This window comes from Ictidomys tridecemlineatus, chromosome 10, assembly GCF_052094955.1.
Source record: "Ictidomys tridecemlineatus isolate mIctTri1 chromosome 10, mIctTri1.hap1, whole genome shotgun sequence".
In the NCBI taxonomy this organism is placed as follows: Eukaryota; Metazoa; Chordata; class Mammalia; order Rodentia; family Sciuridae; genus Ictidomys; species Ictidomys tridecemlineatus.
This window is the reverse complement of record NC_135486.1, coordinates 115,138,382-115,155,369: the sequence shown is the minus strand read 5'-3', so window position 1 is coordinate 115,155,369 and position 16,988 is coordinate 115,138,382. Positions and strand designations below refer to the sequence as shown.

Below are 16,988 nucleotides of genomic sequence, written 5' to 3'. Positions count from 1 at the left end.
ACATCCAAAATAAACAAGGGCAGCCCAGAGGCCCCTGAGGACAACAGCCCTACTTTGGTCACTCTGGGAGTTGACTATGCATGGCAGAAGCTTGAGGAACCAACTGCTAACTGAGATAAACGGACTGCTCTTATTTTCTGTATTGGTCTATTTACTGTGATGCTCCTTTTGGCACTTCCGTTCTGTCTCTGCATCCTTAACATACTGACTCAACTTGTCTCCCCCCACCTGTAGGCCATGAACTTCCAGATGGTCCTCCAGAGTTATCAGCAGCTTAGCCTAGAGGATACGGACAAAGATGATGTCCCTTAAAAAGGTTAAGAGGCCATCAAATTGAGGAATGAGATGGCAAAACCAGACCTGGTTGTAAAGTAAAAATTTAAACTCAGTTCTCCTTTCCTTCTGAGAGGCTTTCTTCAAGAAACCTAATTGACCATGGGTCCCTACCTTTTGGGCTGTAAGCAGCTGTCTCTGACTTCAACCTTTTGAAATGTAAACACCCTTGTGTGAGGCTTTCAAGGCTAGAGATTTAACAGGTGCCTGTGAAAAGGGCCATTTCATCTTATTTGTTTCTATAAAAGTACTTCATTTTAGAGACTCCCTCCCTTCCACCAAGGCCTTCAGTCATGTAGATTAGGAATTTTTAAAAAAGAAAAATCCACCCTCAATGATAGGATGGGTCCAAGATGAGGCCAAATAACCTATAAATGTTGTGAGAAACTGGATCATAGCCTGGAATTTGGAGTTTGTTTTCCTCTGGGCCTGCTGGCATAAAATAAAGTTTGGAGTTCTTCTTCTGTCTGAGTGCTGCCTGTTCCTCTCAATGGGTCTGTTTCCAACAACAAAGAAGCAGCCTAGAACCAGTCCCTCACTCCCCGTTGGGCAGCCTCCAGAGTTACTTTCTTAACTGGCCGTCTGCTTGCCCAGCTTTGCCCCTTCCCATGGAGGGAATTCTGGCTAGCAGTGGAGGCAGGAATGGCCATGTCACAATTCTCCTTGGACATGGTGGAGAAGGGCTGGGCTTTCTAGGTTGCTGGGGGGAACATGGAGCAGATGCCTATCATACTGAGAGGGGAGTCTGTGTTATTTCTCTCAGTCAAGAGGAGAGGACATCTGGAAGTCACCATGAATTCTAGGAGGAAGAAATGCAGCAAACCACACACACACACACACACACACACACACACACACACACTCACACACACTCTTCTGTGGGTGAACTTATGCTTCAATACTTGGGGCAGGAGAGCAGGGGTTTTGGTAGATATTCAAACCCTTTGTAATGCTCTCTGTTGCTGTCTGCAAGGCCCCACCACAGAAATATGCAGAGGCTTCCCTTTCAGGGTCTGAGAATCCCTGTCTCTGTTCTCTTAGAGAGCACACCCCTCGCCTTCAACAACAGACAGTCATTCTCGGGAGCTCATGCTTTAACAGCAGGGCTGTGCTTGCTCCTCCAGCTGCAATTCTTTCACTTTGCATTGAAGATGCCAGGAATGACAAGGGGAGGGGGGAGAAGTGGGTAGTGCCAGGAGGCAGGGCCAAGGGGAGAGCCGGGACCCTGCAGGGCTTCAGCCTGAGGATTCTTCTCTCTGCTTCTTTCCCCAGAGCTTGGTGCTTCTGCTCAGAGCTGCCTGGTGAGAGCAGGTGAGTGCATGGGTGAAGAGCTGCCAGGTTGGCACAGGGCCTGCCGGTAGTAGTGGTGGCGGGAGGCTGCTGGTCTCTAGACACATTTCTCCAGCTCTGACCACACAAATCACCAGGGGATATTATTGATCCAGATATGATCTAGAAGTTGGATATGTGCTAGGAAATGATGCATTCTTCCTGATGCTGGTGTTGATGCTTCATGGCCATACTAGAATATGAATAGAATAGATGACTAGAGGCATCTGGTGTGTTTTTCCGGAAAGCTGTGAGATGGGAGCAATGAGCCTGGGTGAGCATTGACAGGTTCTTCCCTTGTTGGTGGACATTCCCTCCCTTACTCCTAAACTCTCTGGGATGGTTCTGCCACCAGTGGAATCCCCCCCCACCACCAAAAGAAAAAAGAAAGAAAGAAATGGAAGGAAGGAAGGAAGGAAGGAAGGAAGGACACAAGATAAACTTAGAAAAATTATTTCCAAAATCATGATGGAATTTGAAGAATTTGTTTTAGCTATTTGAAAATCTGCTCAAAGTCTTTCTTTGCTTTCCCAACTCTTGAACTCACAGGTGATGCTTCACTAAAATCTGGACAGGGCTCAGATTCTGCCAATTCTCAAACTTATTTGCAAACGATTCCTCTATATTTGGTTGTCTGGCATGGTCCTAGGGTGGGTACAAGAAAGAGAGAGGTCATGGGGAAGGAAATCAGAGATACGGACTGTGGGAAGTGCTTGAATTCCTGACCTTGGACCCTGTTAGGCATGCCCCTTATTACATTTCAGGTCTGCTGGGAGTGCATTTAAATGGGTGCTGGTGTTTTGGAAATCATGCTCAGCAAGAGACCAAGCAAACACGGGAGGGCTGCAGAACTTGGGTTTATTTATGCAGAGGATCTAGATGAGTGCTTTTAAAGTTCTGGGCCTTGAGCTGCAGTTACATGGAGCTTTTATAGGAAATTTGACATCATTTCTTAACCATTACAACTTAGTGGGTTTGAATTCTTGGTCTGTGTGACGGAAGACCAGGCACAGGGAATTTATAATAAGGAGTTCAAAGGTGTAGAAGAAAGACAGTGAAATACATGCCTGTGTTATCACCAAGTGGCCTTTACCACGGGCAGCAGTAACTCAAGATGACTTGACTTCATCTCCCCAAGAGCTCTATTTCCAAGAACTAAGCCTCTGAGGTTCTAGTTTAAACAGCAGTTAATTGGCATAGAAACCTACACTTTATACTAGCAAATAAGTAATGTAGCTACATTCCTACAGAATTCAGAAAGTTACAAAGTATAAGAATAAAGGACTCTTTTCACAGGCACCTGTTGAATTTATGGCCTGTGGAAAGCAGGAGTGTTTATATTTCAAGAGGGAATCCTCAGACTCCTGGAGACAGTTATTTACAATCCAATAGAGAGGGACCCAGGGTTGACTAGGTTCCCTGAAGACAGCTTGACAGAGGGAAGGGGTGGGGGAAATTAACTTTTTACCCAAGCGTTGCTTCTTCATCATAATATTCATCTTTCTTTTAAACATTTATTTATTTATTTTTTACATACATGACAATAGTGGAATGCATTACACTCATTATTACCCATTTACAGCACAATTTTTTGTAACTCTGTATATAAAGTATGTTCATGCCAAATTATGCCATTATACATGCACTCTTTTTTTTTCTTTTTGCATTACAATTCTTTTTTTTAAAGATTCATTCCTTAGATGTTTATTGATTTATTCATTTACATACGTGCTGAGAATTGAACCCAGTGCCTCACATACGTTAGGTAAGTGCTCTACCACTAAGCCACAACTCCAGCTGCATTAATACACATATATACCACAATTTATCATATTTCTGTTTGTACATAAGGTATGTTGACAAAACAAAATAATATTCATCTTATAATCAGGTCTGGTATCCCTGATATATTGGGCCTGCATTTTGAAATAAGATGAGGCTGAGACCAAAATTTGAGAATTTTCTGAGTTACTATTCAGTCTGATAACTCTCCAAGAGAGCCAGGACAGATAATCTCAGATCCCTGGAGCTGTCTCCTCAACTCCAGGGACCCTGTAGCTTATGAGGTGGGATGGGGGCATCCTCAAAATAAAAGGGACTGATTGGGGGGAGATTTGTATCCAACCTGGAAGGTGGACTGAGTATCCTGGTCCCCCAAATGGAAGGCCAGAAAAGCTCTTTGAGAAGGTCTTTGAAATGTCTACAGACATACTACTTTACAGAGTTGTTCACAGAGGCCAAGAGTGGAGAAATGATAGGCCAGTGCTACCCTGTAACAGTGCTTCTTAACCAGGGGCATGAAATTGCCCCCAGGACATTTAGTGGTGTCTGGGGACCTTTTTGGTTGGAAAGAATATGCTGCTGGTGTTTAGTGGGTGGACACCAGGCATGCTTCTAAACATCTTCCACTGTGCAGAGAGGCAAATAGAATTATTGGGTTCCAACTAGTGCCAAGGTTGAGTGACCTAGCACCAGCTTTGGAACTAGATGTTCCTTTTGGTCTTCTGTGGAGCTCAAGTTCAACTCAAACAAAACAGTCAAACATTTATGGAGGAATTACTTTTTTTCAGGCACTTTACTAAGTGCTTCTCTTGCAGTAAGTCAGCTGCAAGTTGAGTATCCCTTATCTGAAATGCATGGGATCAGAAGTGTTTTGAATTCTGGATTAAAAAAACATTTTAGAATATTTGCATAGACATAGTGAGGTATCATGAGCCTGAGAATCAAGTCTAAACACAAAATTAATTTGTTTTATACATACTCACACAGCCCTGAAGATAATTTTATATAATATTTTTAGAGCACTTGCCTTTTGTCTGTGATGCACGTGTCCAATAAAGTCAGGTATGAAATTTTCTTCTTGTGACATTATGATGGTGCTCAAAATGTTTTGGATTTTGGAGCATTTTAGAGTTTTAGGTTAGAATTGTAGTGATTTTATTATTATCTTGATTTTCAGAATTAAAAAAGATATTGTTCCTATATTTACTTTCTTTTTGTTACATTCATTATTTATTTTCTTCTGCTCAATTCTAAAAGAGTTTCCCAAGTCTGTTTTCCAGTGCCCCAATTTGATTTTCCTGCAAATATCGTATATTGCCTTCAAATTTTAATTGCGCTATGATTCATGTCCTATTCTATTTGCAGTATTTTTGATTAATTTTTCTCAGTTATTTATTTCTCATGAGTATATGCATTTAAAAAAATCCATTTATTCTCTCTCTCTCTCTCTCTTAACCAGGGATTGCATCCAGGAACATTTTACCACTGAGCTACATTCTGAGCCCTTTTTATGAGCTACATTTCCAGCCCTTTTAATTTTTTATTGTAAGACAGGGTATTGCTAAGTTGCTTAGGACCTAAGTTGCTGAGGCTGGCCTCAAACTTGCAATCCTCCTGCCTATGCCTCTTGAGATGCTGGGATTTCAGGTGTGTGCCACTGCACCTGATTCTATTCTCATTTTTTTGAGGAGTTTTGGAAAGAAATATTTTTAATATTACATCTTTAATTATGAGACCAACTTTATATCTTCTTAGAGATTAAAAATGAAGCCTTCTAAAAATCTTACCCATTTTAAGAGAAAAATCTCAGTAACCCAATATACTTCTAATATAGCCATCATAAGTTTAATAGTCTATGATGGAGGTAGAAGTATAGAGCCTGAAGGAAGGCAGAGATTCAAACTCTGACTCCCTGTGGCTGAAAACACATTTGTGTTCCATCTGGTAAACATTTATCTGGTCAATCTAAGACCCTTGGAATGATCCCTTGGGAGCATCTCAGTCCATCCCTTCTGCCTAAGCTTTGGCATGTGCTTTGTCCTTATATATAGTTTATAATACTCATGCTCATTTAAAGTTGTTTTGTGATTATTACTGGGTATTATAATTTGGAAACTGGTATGAAACAAATTAGATATGTCTCATTTACTGCCATGTTAACTTAGAAATCCAGGTAATTGATATTAGAGTTAAAGGGAGATAGCTAAGCATATTCAAAGCCAGAGAGGGAACAGGAAGTAAGAGATCTGAATTACAGGGAAGATAATTTGGGGATCAAATCTTTAAAGAATCAGGAAAGTAGAGACCTAGTAAATAGATTTGGGAGAATAACATTGGGCAAGTGTAGGGCCATCTCTGTCTGAGATGTCATTTATCTTAGTAGTAAGCTGTAGTAACTGTGGAATTTCATTTGAGAGTTTCTATTTCCTCTGTGGAATAGAAAGTTTGTATGATGTCTTAGTCTGTTCAGGTTGCAATATCAAAATGGCTTTATATAATGTATAAACATCAGAAATGTACTTCTCCAAGTTCTAGAGGTTGGGAAGTCCAAGGTCAGGGTCTTAGCAGATATAGCATCTGGTGAGGGCCTGATCTTCACAGAGGGTGCCTTCTTTGTGTACTCCATGATGGAAGGGTGGAAAGAAAAGCTCTCTCAAGCTTCTTTTATAAAGGCACTAATCCCACAAGAACAAAGCCTTTATGACCTAAAGGTTCCATTTCTGATTGCTGCCACATTTGGTACTGGGATCCAACATACGAATTTTGGGAGGATACCACTATTCAGATCATAGCACATTGTCTTCTGGCAGTGAGAAGAACCAGGTTTGTGAAGATTTGGGTTAAATGGAAATTGTTGTAAACAGCTTCTGGGCATTGAGAAAACCTACTGGTTAGGGCAGAGATCAATATGGCAAACTTGGGTTTGAAGCATGATGGTATTTTGGTCATGGAACTTAATGCATGTCTGAAACTTGTCCATCAACATGAGGGAGATACATAACCAAAGACCAATGGCAAAGGAGAGTAAAAAAAATTGAATTTCTGTGTTCTCATTTCTGGTGTTGGCCCCAAATCCCCGTGGCCTTTAATCATGGCAGATTCTCCTGGGTTACCTTCAAATCATTCTCTCTTTTTTTTTTATTATGGTTTTATTTTTTATATTTTTTTAAAATTTTTTTTAATATTTATTTTTTAGTTCTCGGCAGACACAACATCTTTGTTGGTATGTGGTGCTGAGGATCGAACCCGGGCCGCATGCATGCCAGGCGAGCGCGCTACCACTTGAGCCACATCCCCAGCCCCTCAAATCATTCTCTTGTTTCTATTTTGGAAGGTTCAAAGAGCATCAGACTAAACTAAGCCTTGAAATTCAATCTGTTTATTTAATCCCATCTCTATCAATCTCCTTAAATAGTCCCCCTCTAGTCTTGCTACCATGATGGGAGTAGAGATCATTCCAGTACACCTGTGAGCACCCAGGGGCACAGCACCAGAGAAAAGCAGATGGCAAGAGAATGCACGTACCCTCCCAGTGTCAGCACTGATATGGTTAAGATGATGTTGTTAGTGGCACCAGACCTGGTAGAAAAGCTGAGAAATAAAAGTGCACCCTGGTTTCTTACTATTAGTCTTTGGGACTATGTCCTTCTTTTCCTCCTTCCTAGAAAGAGAGGAGGAAAAGAAGGACATAGGTATTCTCAAACTGCCAGTTCTCCATTCCAGGAATACAGAAATGGAAATCAGGAGAGGGAGAGAGAGAAAGGGAGAGGGAGAGGAAGATAGAGAGGGAGAGGGAGATGGAGAGGGAGAGAGAGAGGGAGAAGTTCAGTAAATCAGACAAAGGTGAACAAAGGGAAGGGAGGGGTATAGGAATAGGAAAGACAGTAGAGGGCTCTGATTTCTGATCAATTCTTGTGTATACATAACCCAAAATCCCTTAATATCAAGATTATTCAACACACAGACACATACTTGGGAAGATTACGGAGAATTCAGGTGTTTATGCCTTGTTGACTATTGACTGTCAAGAGAAGGAGATGGAGAGGGAGAGAGAGAGGAAGAGGGAAAAGGAGAGGGAGAGGGAGAGACAGATGCACACACACACACATACACACCTAAACACTTTCCTTTTTTAATATTTACTTTTTAGTTGTAGTTGGATGCTATACCTTTATTTTATTTATTTTTATGTGGTGCTGAGGATGAACTCAGGGCCTCGCACATGCTGGGCGAATGCTCTACTGCTGAGCCACAACCCCAGCTCCCCTACACACATTCTTTACTGTAATATTATCTTACATGGATGATTCAATTAGTTAAATAGGGGCAGAATCTTGATATTTGCTGTAGTTTGCATGAATATTCCCCCAAAAGTCCATATATAAAGACTTGGCTCTCTGGGTGACTGAATTGGGTGGTGCTTTGAGAGGTGGGGCCTATGGGAATTTTTTAGGTCATTGAAGAGGTGCTCATGAAAGGAGTTGTGGGACCCCATCCATTCCCACCCTCTCCTTGGATTGCATACGTGAGCATTTTGCTCCAACATGTCGTCTCTGCCATTTCCACCCAAGACATGAAGTGAGGTATTCAATGGATGATTTTCAACAAACCTGTGCTATTCTGTTTGCACTTTGAAGCTCCAAAACTGTAAGCTAAATGAGCCCTTTCTCTTTATAGAGTTAATTACCTCAGGTGCTGTGTTGTAGGTATGCAAAGCTGACTAATGCTATATTTGATTGACCAGTCTTTGGAGAGGATCAGAAAGGCTTTTCAGATCCTCCAGTTAGCAGTGACAAGGTCAAGAGTGACAAGCTCCCTCTAAAGGGCAATGAGCAACACCTTCACTGATCATCCTCCTCTGTCCCATTACAGGATGTGTGGCAGGTTCCTGAGGCAGCTGTTGGCTGAGGAGAGCCAGCATTCCACCCCTGTGGGACGCCTCCTGCTTCCTGTTCTTCTGGGAGTCCGTCTTGTGCTGCTGGCTGCCAGTGGGCCTGGGATCTATGGTGATGATCAGAGAGAATTTGTGTGTCACACTCAGCAACCAGGCTGCAAGGTGGCCTGCTACGATGCCTTCCACCCACTCTCTCCGCTGCGCTTCTGGGCCTTCCAAGTCATCTTGTTGGCTGTGCCCAGTGTCCTCTATCTAGGCTTCACCCTTTATCATGTGATTGAGCACTGGGAAGAATCAGAAAAGGTGATGAAGAAGGAAGAGATCCTGACCCACAAAGGGGACAGCAGCAGAAGGGTCTCTGCGGCTAGAAACCTCAAGCTTCTCTGGGTCTATGTGGCACAGCTGGGTGCTCGGCTGGTTCTTGAAGCGGCATCCCTGGGGGGGCAGTATCTTTTGTATGGGTTCAACATTCCCAGCTCCATTTCATGTCGCCAAGAGCCTTGCATTGGCAGTGTAACCTGTAATCTGTCCCGCCCCTCTGAGAAGACCATCTTCCTAAAGACCATGTTTGGGTTCACTGGCCTCTGTCTCTTGGTTACTCTTTTGGAGCTGGTGCTTCTGGGTTTGGGGAGATGGTGGATGATCCTGAAGCACAAATCTTCCTCCTCAACTTCAGAGAGTACTACAAGACACAAGGAACCAACTGGCAACTTCCCAGTGGTGGAAACAAAAGAGCAGTTTCTAGAAGCAGGTGAGAAGGACCCTAAAGACCCTCTCACTTCCTGTCCCTGATGTCTCCATCTACCTGGGGGCAAATCCTTCACCCTTCTGGGAAGTACAACTTCCATATGTTCCAAGTAGATAACCAGTTTTCAGGCAGATGAGTTATGACCACTGCCCCCAAGTCCATCCCCCAGTGCCCATCCCCATCAATTGGACAATTCTGCCCATGGACCAGGATGCGAGTACCAGTCCCTTCTACTGCCTGCCCTTCAATTTTCCTACTTAGGAAATGTCTCAGCTTCTGCTCGATCTCTACTTTATAAAGTTATAAAGGCACTTGGCTTGCCTGAAGGAAACCCTATGATTGGATCTTCTTTGAAGCATTCAGTTAGTGGGGATTCACATCCATGACAAGTTAGAGGCTCTCGAAGGATATCAAAGGACCACATTGGCCCAGGCTATTGAAAACATTACTTTAAAGAATTCCTGACTCTGTCTTCCCACAATTACCTGGTGTCAGCATCACAATTTTCCTGGGTTTGGTTCCAACATCAGCCAGAAAAAGCTTCCTTAAACCACAGACTTCTCTTGCCATCCTCAATAAATACTGATGACTATTATTGGCATTCCTGTTGCTGCTCTTTCCTGTGTCAGTTACTCCACTTATTTTTTTTTCTGTTCCATATTCTGTGCTCCTTCCTAGCTTCAAAGACCTATCATCTGTGAATGCCACCCAGCCCTGCAGCATATGTCATAGTTAGAAACTTTGGCCTTCCAAGTATATACATAACCCAAACTCTCTTAATATCAAGATTATTCAACACACAGACACATATTTGGGAAGACTACCTAGAATTCAGGTGTTTATGGCTCGTTGACCACTGACCATTGATGGCTCTGATTTCATGTGTGTGTGTATGTGTGTGTATTCTTTATAGTTTTTTGTTTTTTAAAATTATTTTTAATTTTCTTTAGTGTATATATATATGTATATACTATTATATATATTAGTTGTAGATGGACACAATACCTTTATTTTTTAATTTGTTTTTATCTGGTGCTAAGGATCAAACCCAGTGCCTCACACATGCTAGGCAAGCGCTCTACCACTGAGCCATAACAAGCCTCTATTTTCTTCATTTTTATTTTATTTTTAAAATTTCTTTTATTTTTTTTAAGTGTGTTACAAAATTTATTGGTGTAAGCATCCAGACACTTCCAGATGGGAAAGATGATGATATGCAGATTCCGCTATGAGGTGCAACAGAAAATCATGTGGGCAGGACAGTAGGCCTGGTGCAGGACTCCAAACAAAGGTTAGACAAGAGCACTTCCTCTGGGAAACTCAGAATAATAATTTAAAGCTTCATGAGGCAAGATATGTCTTGATTTAAAACACTAAGAAATAGTACCATCGATGAAAAAGGAAATCAACTTCTAAGTGTACCAAAAGGGGTGAAGGACAAACAAGAGGGACATTTGCATCTGTCGAGGTACAAATGGGAGTGTTCCATCAATTGGCGTTAATTATTATTAATGGCAAACCCTGCAAATACAAAATAAAACCCAAACTACTGGTCACATGATTCAAAATTTACATGTAATAAAGGCAAGGCAATAGACTCAAGTTATGGCCTGTCAAATATTTACTCCACGGACCTTATCTACAGAAGCACTTGGCCGATTTGTACGCAGTGATTCCTTATGCACGCCAAAGGGGTTTCTGTAAAAATGACGCTATATACAGTCTGTACACAGATCCACCAGCGATTCTCCATCTCCCAGGGGAGTTATCGACTTAAATAAAGCAGGATACCTGAGGTTTCATGTCTTTAGTTGCCTTATCACAATCCCAAATATACACTTCAGGGGTTTTGTTTTCAAAGACATTTTCCTTGAATATGTGCACTATGGTTAAAATTAAAAACAATAAAAAAATAAAATAATTGCTTGAAGGAGCTGGCCCTCTCCACCCCATGCGAGAGACTTCATCAGGCTGTGGCAGAGCAAGGGCTGAGTGTGTCCCTGGACCACTCGGCCTTGGGGGTGGCCCTCTGTGGCGCCTCCAGCAGAGCCGGCAAAGGTTCTCCTTTCAAAAGGAGGATGCAAAAGAAAGGAGGAAAAACAAAACCCCAGAGGCCAAAGGGTTTCAGTGGGACGAAGTTCCTCCACCACTTAGAGAATATCTCTGCAGCCACTGCACCAGCTGGGCCACCATGGTGTCGGAGATCCTGGAGCAGGCCTCTTCTGCCAGGTAGATGGCCCCTCGCAGCTCCTCTATGGACCCCAGGTTCCCCCCACATGCTTGGCTCTTCTCCTTCAGCTCCGCAAGCAGAGGAGAAATAATTGTTGATAAACACTGAGAGAAAGGCCTCTTGGGGATGTCTTTCATCTTGTTTCTCTCCAAATCCGATGGCTGAAGAGCTCCGTTCTCCAGATTCTTGGGATTCTTCTCTTGGATTGTGAAGATCCTGTCCCTGGAGTCACTACCTCCAGATGCCTGGCCATTTGTTTCCGCATCCGAGTCCTCAGAGCTGGAATCGTCCTGGCTCTGCTCGGCCTTCCACCGCTTGTACCTGTCAATGAGCTCCGTCAGGTAGGATGTCTGCTTTGCATTGCGCATTATGAATTTGTGCTTCAGCAGCTCCTTAGCAGTGGGTCTAAAGCTCTGCTCCTTGTTCAGACAGGCCTCCACGAACTCCTTGAGGGGTTTGCTGTAGTTCCCTTCCAGTGTGTGTGTGTGGGGGAGGGTTGTTCTTTGGAATCAGGAATAAAACCTTCATGGGATGCAGCTCAGAATGCGGGGCTCCCCTTTTGCCAGTTCTATAGCTGTCATACCCAGTGACCAGATGTCTGCCTTCGAGTTGTAAGCTGACTGACTGACTGTTTAATGACCTCGGGCGCCATCCAGAAGGGGGTGCCCACGAAGGTGTTCCGCTTTAACTGGGTATCTGTCAGCTGGCCCGCCACTCTGAAGTCGGCCAGCTTCACCTCTCTATGCTCCACAGCAGAACACTGGCGGCTTTGATGTCTCTGTGGATTTTCTTCTCTGAATGAAGATCATCAAGTCCTTTCAGAATTTCTCTTAATATGGTGGCAATCTGAGTTTCATCTACAGGGCCAGGTTCTAATAGATCCAGGGCAGAGCCTCCGCCAAGGTATTCCATTATTATCCACAATTTAGTATCCTTCAAGTAGGATCCATAATATTTGGTTACATAGGGACCGTCACACTGACTCAGCACTGTGATTTCTTGTTGAATGTCCTCTATCTCATCTTCAGCTTCTTCCAGATCAATGATTTTTATGGCAGCCACTTTCTGAGTCCGATTGTCAATGCCTTTGAACACCTCACCAAAAGAGCCCTTTCCAATTTTCTCCAATTTCGTAAAAAGCTCTTCTGGGTCTGCTTTTAGGTTCTGCATGGCCGGCAGGCCCGACTGCACCGGGAAGTGGGCCATGGCGCTCAGGACGGCCACTTCCTGGCACGGGGACGGCCAGACTGCGGTGATCCGCGGGGGCAACCAGACCCGCGGGCCTCGCGGGAGCCCGAGGCCACCGCAGCCCCGGCCGGCCGGGTCTCAGTGGCGGACGGTGGGCCATGTCTCCGTGCATGGAGCAGGGAGGGGCTGCGGGGGGCGCGGGGCCTCTCGCGAGCTGCTGCTGTTGCTACTGCTGCGCGCCACGATGCTCGGCTGCAGCAGGGCGGCCTGGGTCCGCTTGCGCTGGCCGCCTGGAGCCGGAGTCTATTTTCTTCATTTTTAAATGGATTCTTCTTAATTATACGTGCTAGTAGAATCCACTTTCATAAAATTATACAAGCATGGAATATATATTTTTCTAATTAGGACCCCATTCTTTCCGGCAAAAGACTTAAAATCAGCATACTACAAGTGACACAGCTACATTAATGTTTATAGCAGCACAATTCATAACAGATGAAGAAATTTTGGTATATATACCTCATGGAATATTACTCAGCCATTAAAGAAGAACAACTTTCTGACATTTGCAAGTAAATGGATGGATCTGGAGACTATCATGCTAACTGAAATAAGCCAATCCCCCCAAATCAAAGGTTGAATATTTTTTGTGGATATGTGGAGGCTAAGTCACAATAAAGGAATGGGGAGAGGAAGAAGAGAAGTTCAGTAAATCAGACAAAGGTGAACAAAGGGAAGGGAGGGGTATAGGAACAGGAAAGATGGCTCTGATTTCTGCTCAATTCTAGTTCTTCACTTGGTGCACTGCATGGGATCACAGTTTCCAGGGCAGCAGCAACTCAAATGCAGGACCATAATCCTCAATATCACTGAGCGAAGGTGATAGAGATTTACTGCTGGATTGGGACCTACCAACCAGGGAGGTTTACAAAACAGGGCGATTCAGTAGATCCTTTAAATCTAAGTATCAGGTTTCTTGACTCTTTCCTTATTTCTGTTGGAGAATGCTGCCCTCCACCATCTTTTTGCAGAGTTCTCTTTCTCTGTAGTTCCTTCTCACCCATAAAAGTCTCATTATATATAGTTACTGTTTCTTAAGTTATCCCCAAGTATGTCAGATGATCAACAGATCATCTGGTAACAACTAGAAAAAAACTTTTCTTCCTGTTACAAAAGTGTTTCATGAGAATCCTTTATCTGCTATAGCCAGAGCTCGGACATGGGGACCAAGGAACAAAACCCAAATGCCATCATTATTCTTCCTTATCCTACTCCTTTAAAAATAGCTTTATTGAGATACAATCCACAAACCATGTAATTTATTCATTTACAGTATATAATTAAATGGATTTCAGTATAGACACAGAGTTGTATATTCATAAACACAATTTTAGAATATTTTTCAATTGAAAAATGCTTATCCCCCAACCTCTAAATGTAAATAACCACTCAGCTATGGCTTCTGTGGATTTTTCTACCTTGGGCTTTTCATATAAATGAAATCAAGCAAAATGTGGTCTTTTGCATCTTGACTTCTTTCACTTAGCACAATGTTTTCTTTCTTTTCTTCTTCTTTCTTTTGGTACTGGGAATTGAACCCAGGGACACTTTACCATTAAGCCACATCCCCAGCCCTTTTGTTTTTTACTTTGAGACAGGGTCTCACTGAGTTGATTAGGGCCTCCCTAAGTTGCTGAGGCTGGCCTTAAATTAGTGATCCTCCTGCCTCAGCCTCCCAAGCTGCTGGGATTACAGGTGTGTGCCACTGTGCCTGGCAGCATATGTTTTCAGGGTTCATTCATGTTGTAGCATGTTTCAGCACTTTATTTCTCTGTATGGTTGATTATTCCATTATTACCATATCCCATATTTTGTTTATCTGAACATTTCTGTTGTTTCCATTTTGGGGGGTATTATGAATGCTATTTCTATAAATGTTTTCATATCACTTTTTTTTTGGTAAACATACTTTTGATTCTCTTGAGTAAATACTTAGGAGTAGAATTGCTGGGATATATGATGACTCTGTGTGACTTTTAGAGAAACTGTCAAACTTACTTCCAGAACAGCTGCATTATTTTTACATATCTACCAGCCCTGTGTAAAGTTCTTATCCTAGCCACATTCTCAACAACACTGGTAATTTTAAAAAATATTTTTATTTTTTTAGTTGTAGATGGACACAATATTTTTATTTTATTTTTATGTGGTACTGAGGATTGAACCCAGAGCCTCACACATGCTAGGTGAGCGATCCAGCACTGAGCCACAATCCCTGCCCCAAAACTTGTCATTTTTTTATGTGTCTTTGTTTTAAAGCAAAATTCTAGCCATCCAAGTGGATATAAAGTGTCATCTCTTTGTTTTGATTTGCACTTCCCTAATGGATAATGATGTTAAACATTTTTACACTTGCTATTGACCACTTGTATATCTTCTTTAGAGAAACATTGGCTCAAATCCTTTGCAAATGTTAAATTTGAATTATTTGTGGTTTTGTTGTTATAACCTAAGAGCTCTTTACATATTATGGATATTAGATATTTATTAGAAACATTATTTCCAAGCATTTTCTTCCACTCTATGGGTTGTATTTTACTTTCTTGATAGTGTTCATTAATGCACAAAAGTTTTAATTTGGGGGCTGGGGATATAGCTTAGTTGGTAATGTGCTTGCCTTGCATGCACAAGGCCCTGGGCTCAATCCCCAGCACCACAAAAAAATAAAGTTTTTAATTTTGATGAAATCCACTTATTCATTTTTTTCTTTTGTTCTTTGTGATTTTTGCTGCATATTTAAGTAGACATTATTTAATCCAAAGCTGTGAAAATTCACATCTGTGCTACCATCTAAGGGTTTTACAGTTTTAACTTTTACATTTATGTCTCTGATTTTGACTTGATTTTTATAGCAGAACAAAGACAAAGATGACCTTGCATTTCTCATTGGAAACAATGTAAGAGAGAAAATTCTTTAAAATACTGAAAGAAAGCACTTTTAACCTAGAGTTCTATAACTTTCAAAAAAACCTTTCAAAAAAAAAGGTTAAATAAAGAAGTTTTCAGGTATAAGAAAGCTGAAAAATTTTATCTATAGTAGGTGAACTCTTCAAGAAGTGTTAATGAAAGTTCCTTAGGCAGAAGAACATGACACCAGATGAAGATCTCTTTCTACACAAAGGAATATAAAAGCACCAGAAATGGTAATGAATGAATATATCTGCTGTTATTTAAATCTCTCTAAAAAGTAATTTTGATGATAGATGTATGTATTATATTTCTGATTCACAAGGTGTACAGATATTTGGCCAAAAATTATTCTAGTTGTTTCTGTGAGGATGCTTTTCGATGAGATTAAATTTAAATTGATAGCCTTTAGTAAAGCCAATGGCTCTTTCTAATGAGGGTGGGCCTCATGCAATCAGTTGACAATCTGAATAGAAAACAAATAACCTTTCCCTGGAGCAGGAGGGAATTCTATAGCATTGGACTTCATCAGCCATCTTTGCTCTTCCTGCCTGATGGCGTTTAAACTTGAACATCAGCTTTTTCTGGGTCTTGAGGCTGCCATCCCACATGGCGGATTTGAATTGCCAGCTATCATAATCATGTGAGTTAATTACTTATAATAAATCTCACACACCCACACATTTATGCATATGTGTATACACATAGACATCCTATTGGTTCTGTTTCTTTGGAGAACCACAACAGGAAAGTAATTGACTATTTTACAAAACAAAACCAGCATATTGTGGAGTTTGTAATGTATTTAAAGGTGAAATACATGACAAAAATTGACACCTTTATCACTAGGAAATGAACTTTATCTCTGGTACTATTCTTTGCTCTGAAATCTGTTGATATAATATAGTCATTCTAGATTTCTTTAGTATTGACATCTTATATCATTTTAATTCTTTTACTTTAAACATATATGGGTCTTCATATAAAATGATCATAGTTGGGACTTTCTTTTTAAGATGATATAACCAAACTCTCTGCCTTTGGTTTAGGGTAACTCAGATCATTTATATTTAATGTGATCATTAATACAGTGAGATTGGTGTCTATTATCTTGCTATTTGCATTTTGTTGTATTTCTTTCTTTTCCCACCTTCTTTTTGATAAATCAAGATTTTAAAATCATTCCACTTCATTTCCTTTGTTGATTTATTATTTACAATGGTTTTATTTTAGTGTTGCTTTAAGGGTCACAGCATATACTGATAAACCCAGCCTGATTCCCTCTTAAAATTGGTAGCCACTTGCCACAAAGGCATGAAAAGCTAATTTTGGCTTTACTCTAAATTACTGAGAATTCTAAACTTGCTTGGAATGGCTGCCCATGCCTTGAACTCACCCATGCCTGGCTTTCCCTAACCAGATCACAACCCTCTCTGAGGCTCTAATGACCTTCATAAATTCTGATGTTGGGGCCAACAAAATTATAAACTAGCCTTTGTGTTATGCTCTTCAGAGTT

At 41.5% G+C, this 16,988-nt stretch overlaps 1 protein-coding gene and 1 pseudogene across 1 annotated transcript; one reads left to right on the top strand and one right to left on the bottom strand.

Annotated features, from left to right (window-relative positions):
* Positions 1-891: 891 nt before the first annotated feature.
* Positions 892-9,687, top strand: Gjc3 (gap junction protein gamma 3). The gene is made up of 2 exons (XM_078023768.1): positions 892-1,644; positions 8,317-9,687. The coding sequence occupies exons 1-2, from the start codon at positions 1,283-1,285 to the stop codon at positions 9,128-9,130; spliced, it is 1,176 nt and encodes a 391-aa protein (XP_077879894.1). The 5' UTR covers positions 892-1,282; the 3' UTR covers positions 9,131-9,687.
* Positions 9,688-10,878: 1,191 nt separating this feature from the next.
* LOC101967394 (serine/threonine-protein kinase 24 pseudogene) lies at positions 10,879-12,562 on the bottom strand (annotated as a pseudogene).
* Between the last annotated feature and the right edge of the window lie 4,426 nt (positions 12,563-16,988).

Excerpts from the sequence above, each read along its gene's own strand:
- Gjc3 (XM_078023768.1), top strand. The coding sequence starts at position 1,283 with ATGCTCTCTGTTGCTGTCTGCAAGGCCCCACCACAGAAATATGCAGAG. Across the intron at positions 1,645-8,316 it reads GAGCTGCCTGGTGAGAGCAG|GATGTGTGGCAGGTTCCTGA; the intron begins GTGAGTGCATGG and ends GTCCCATTACAG.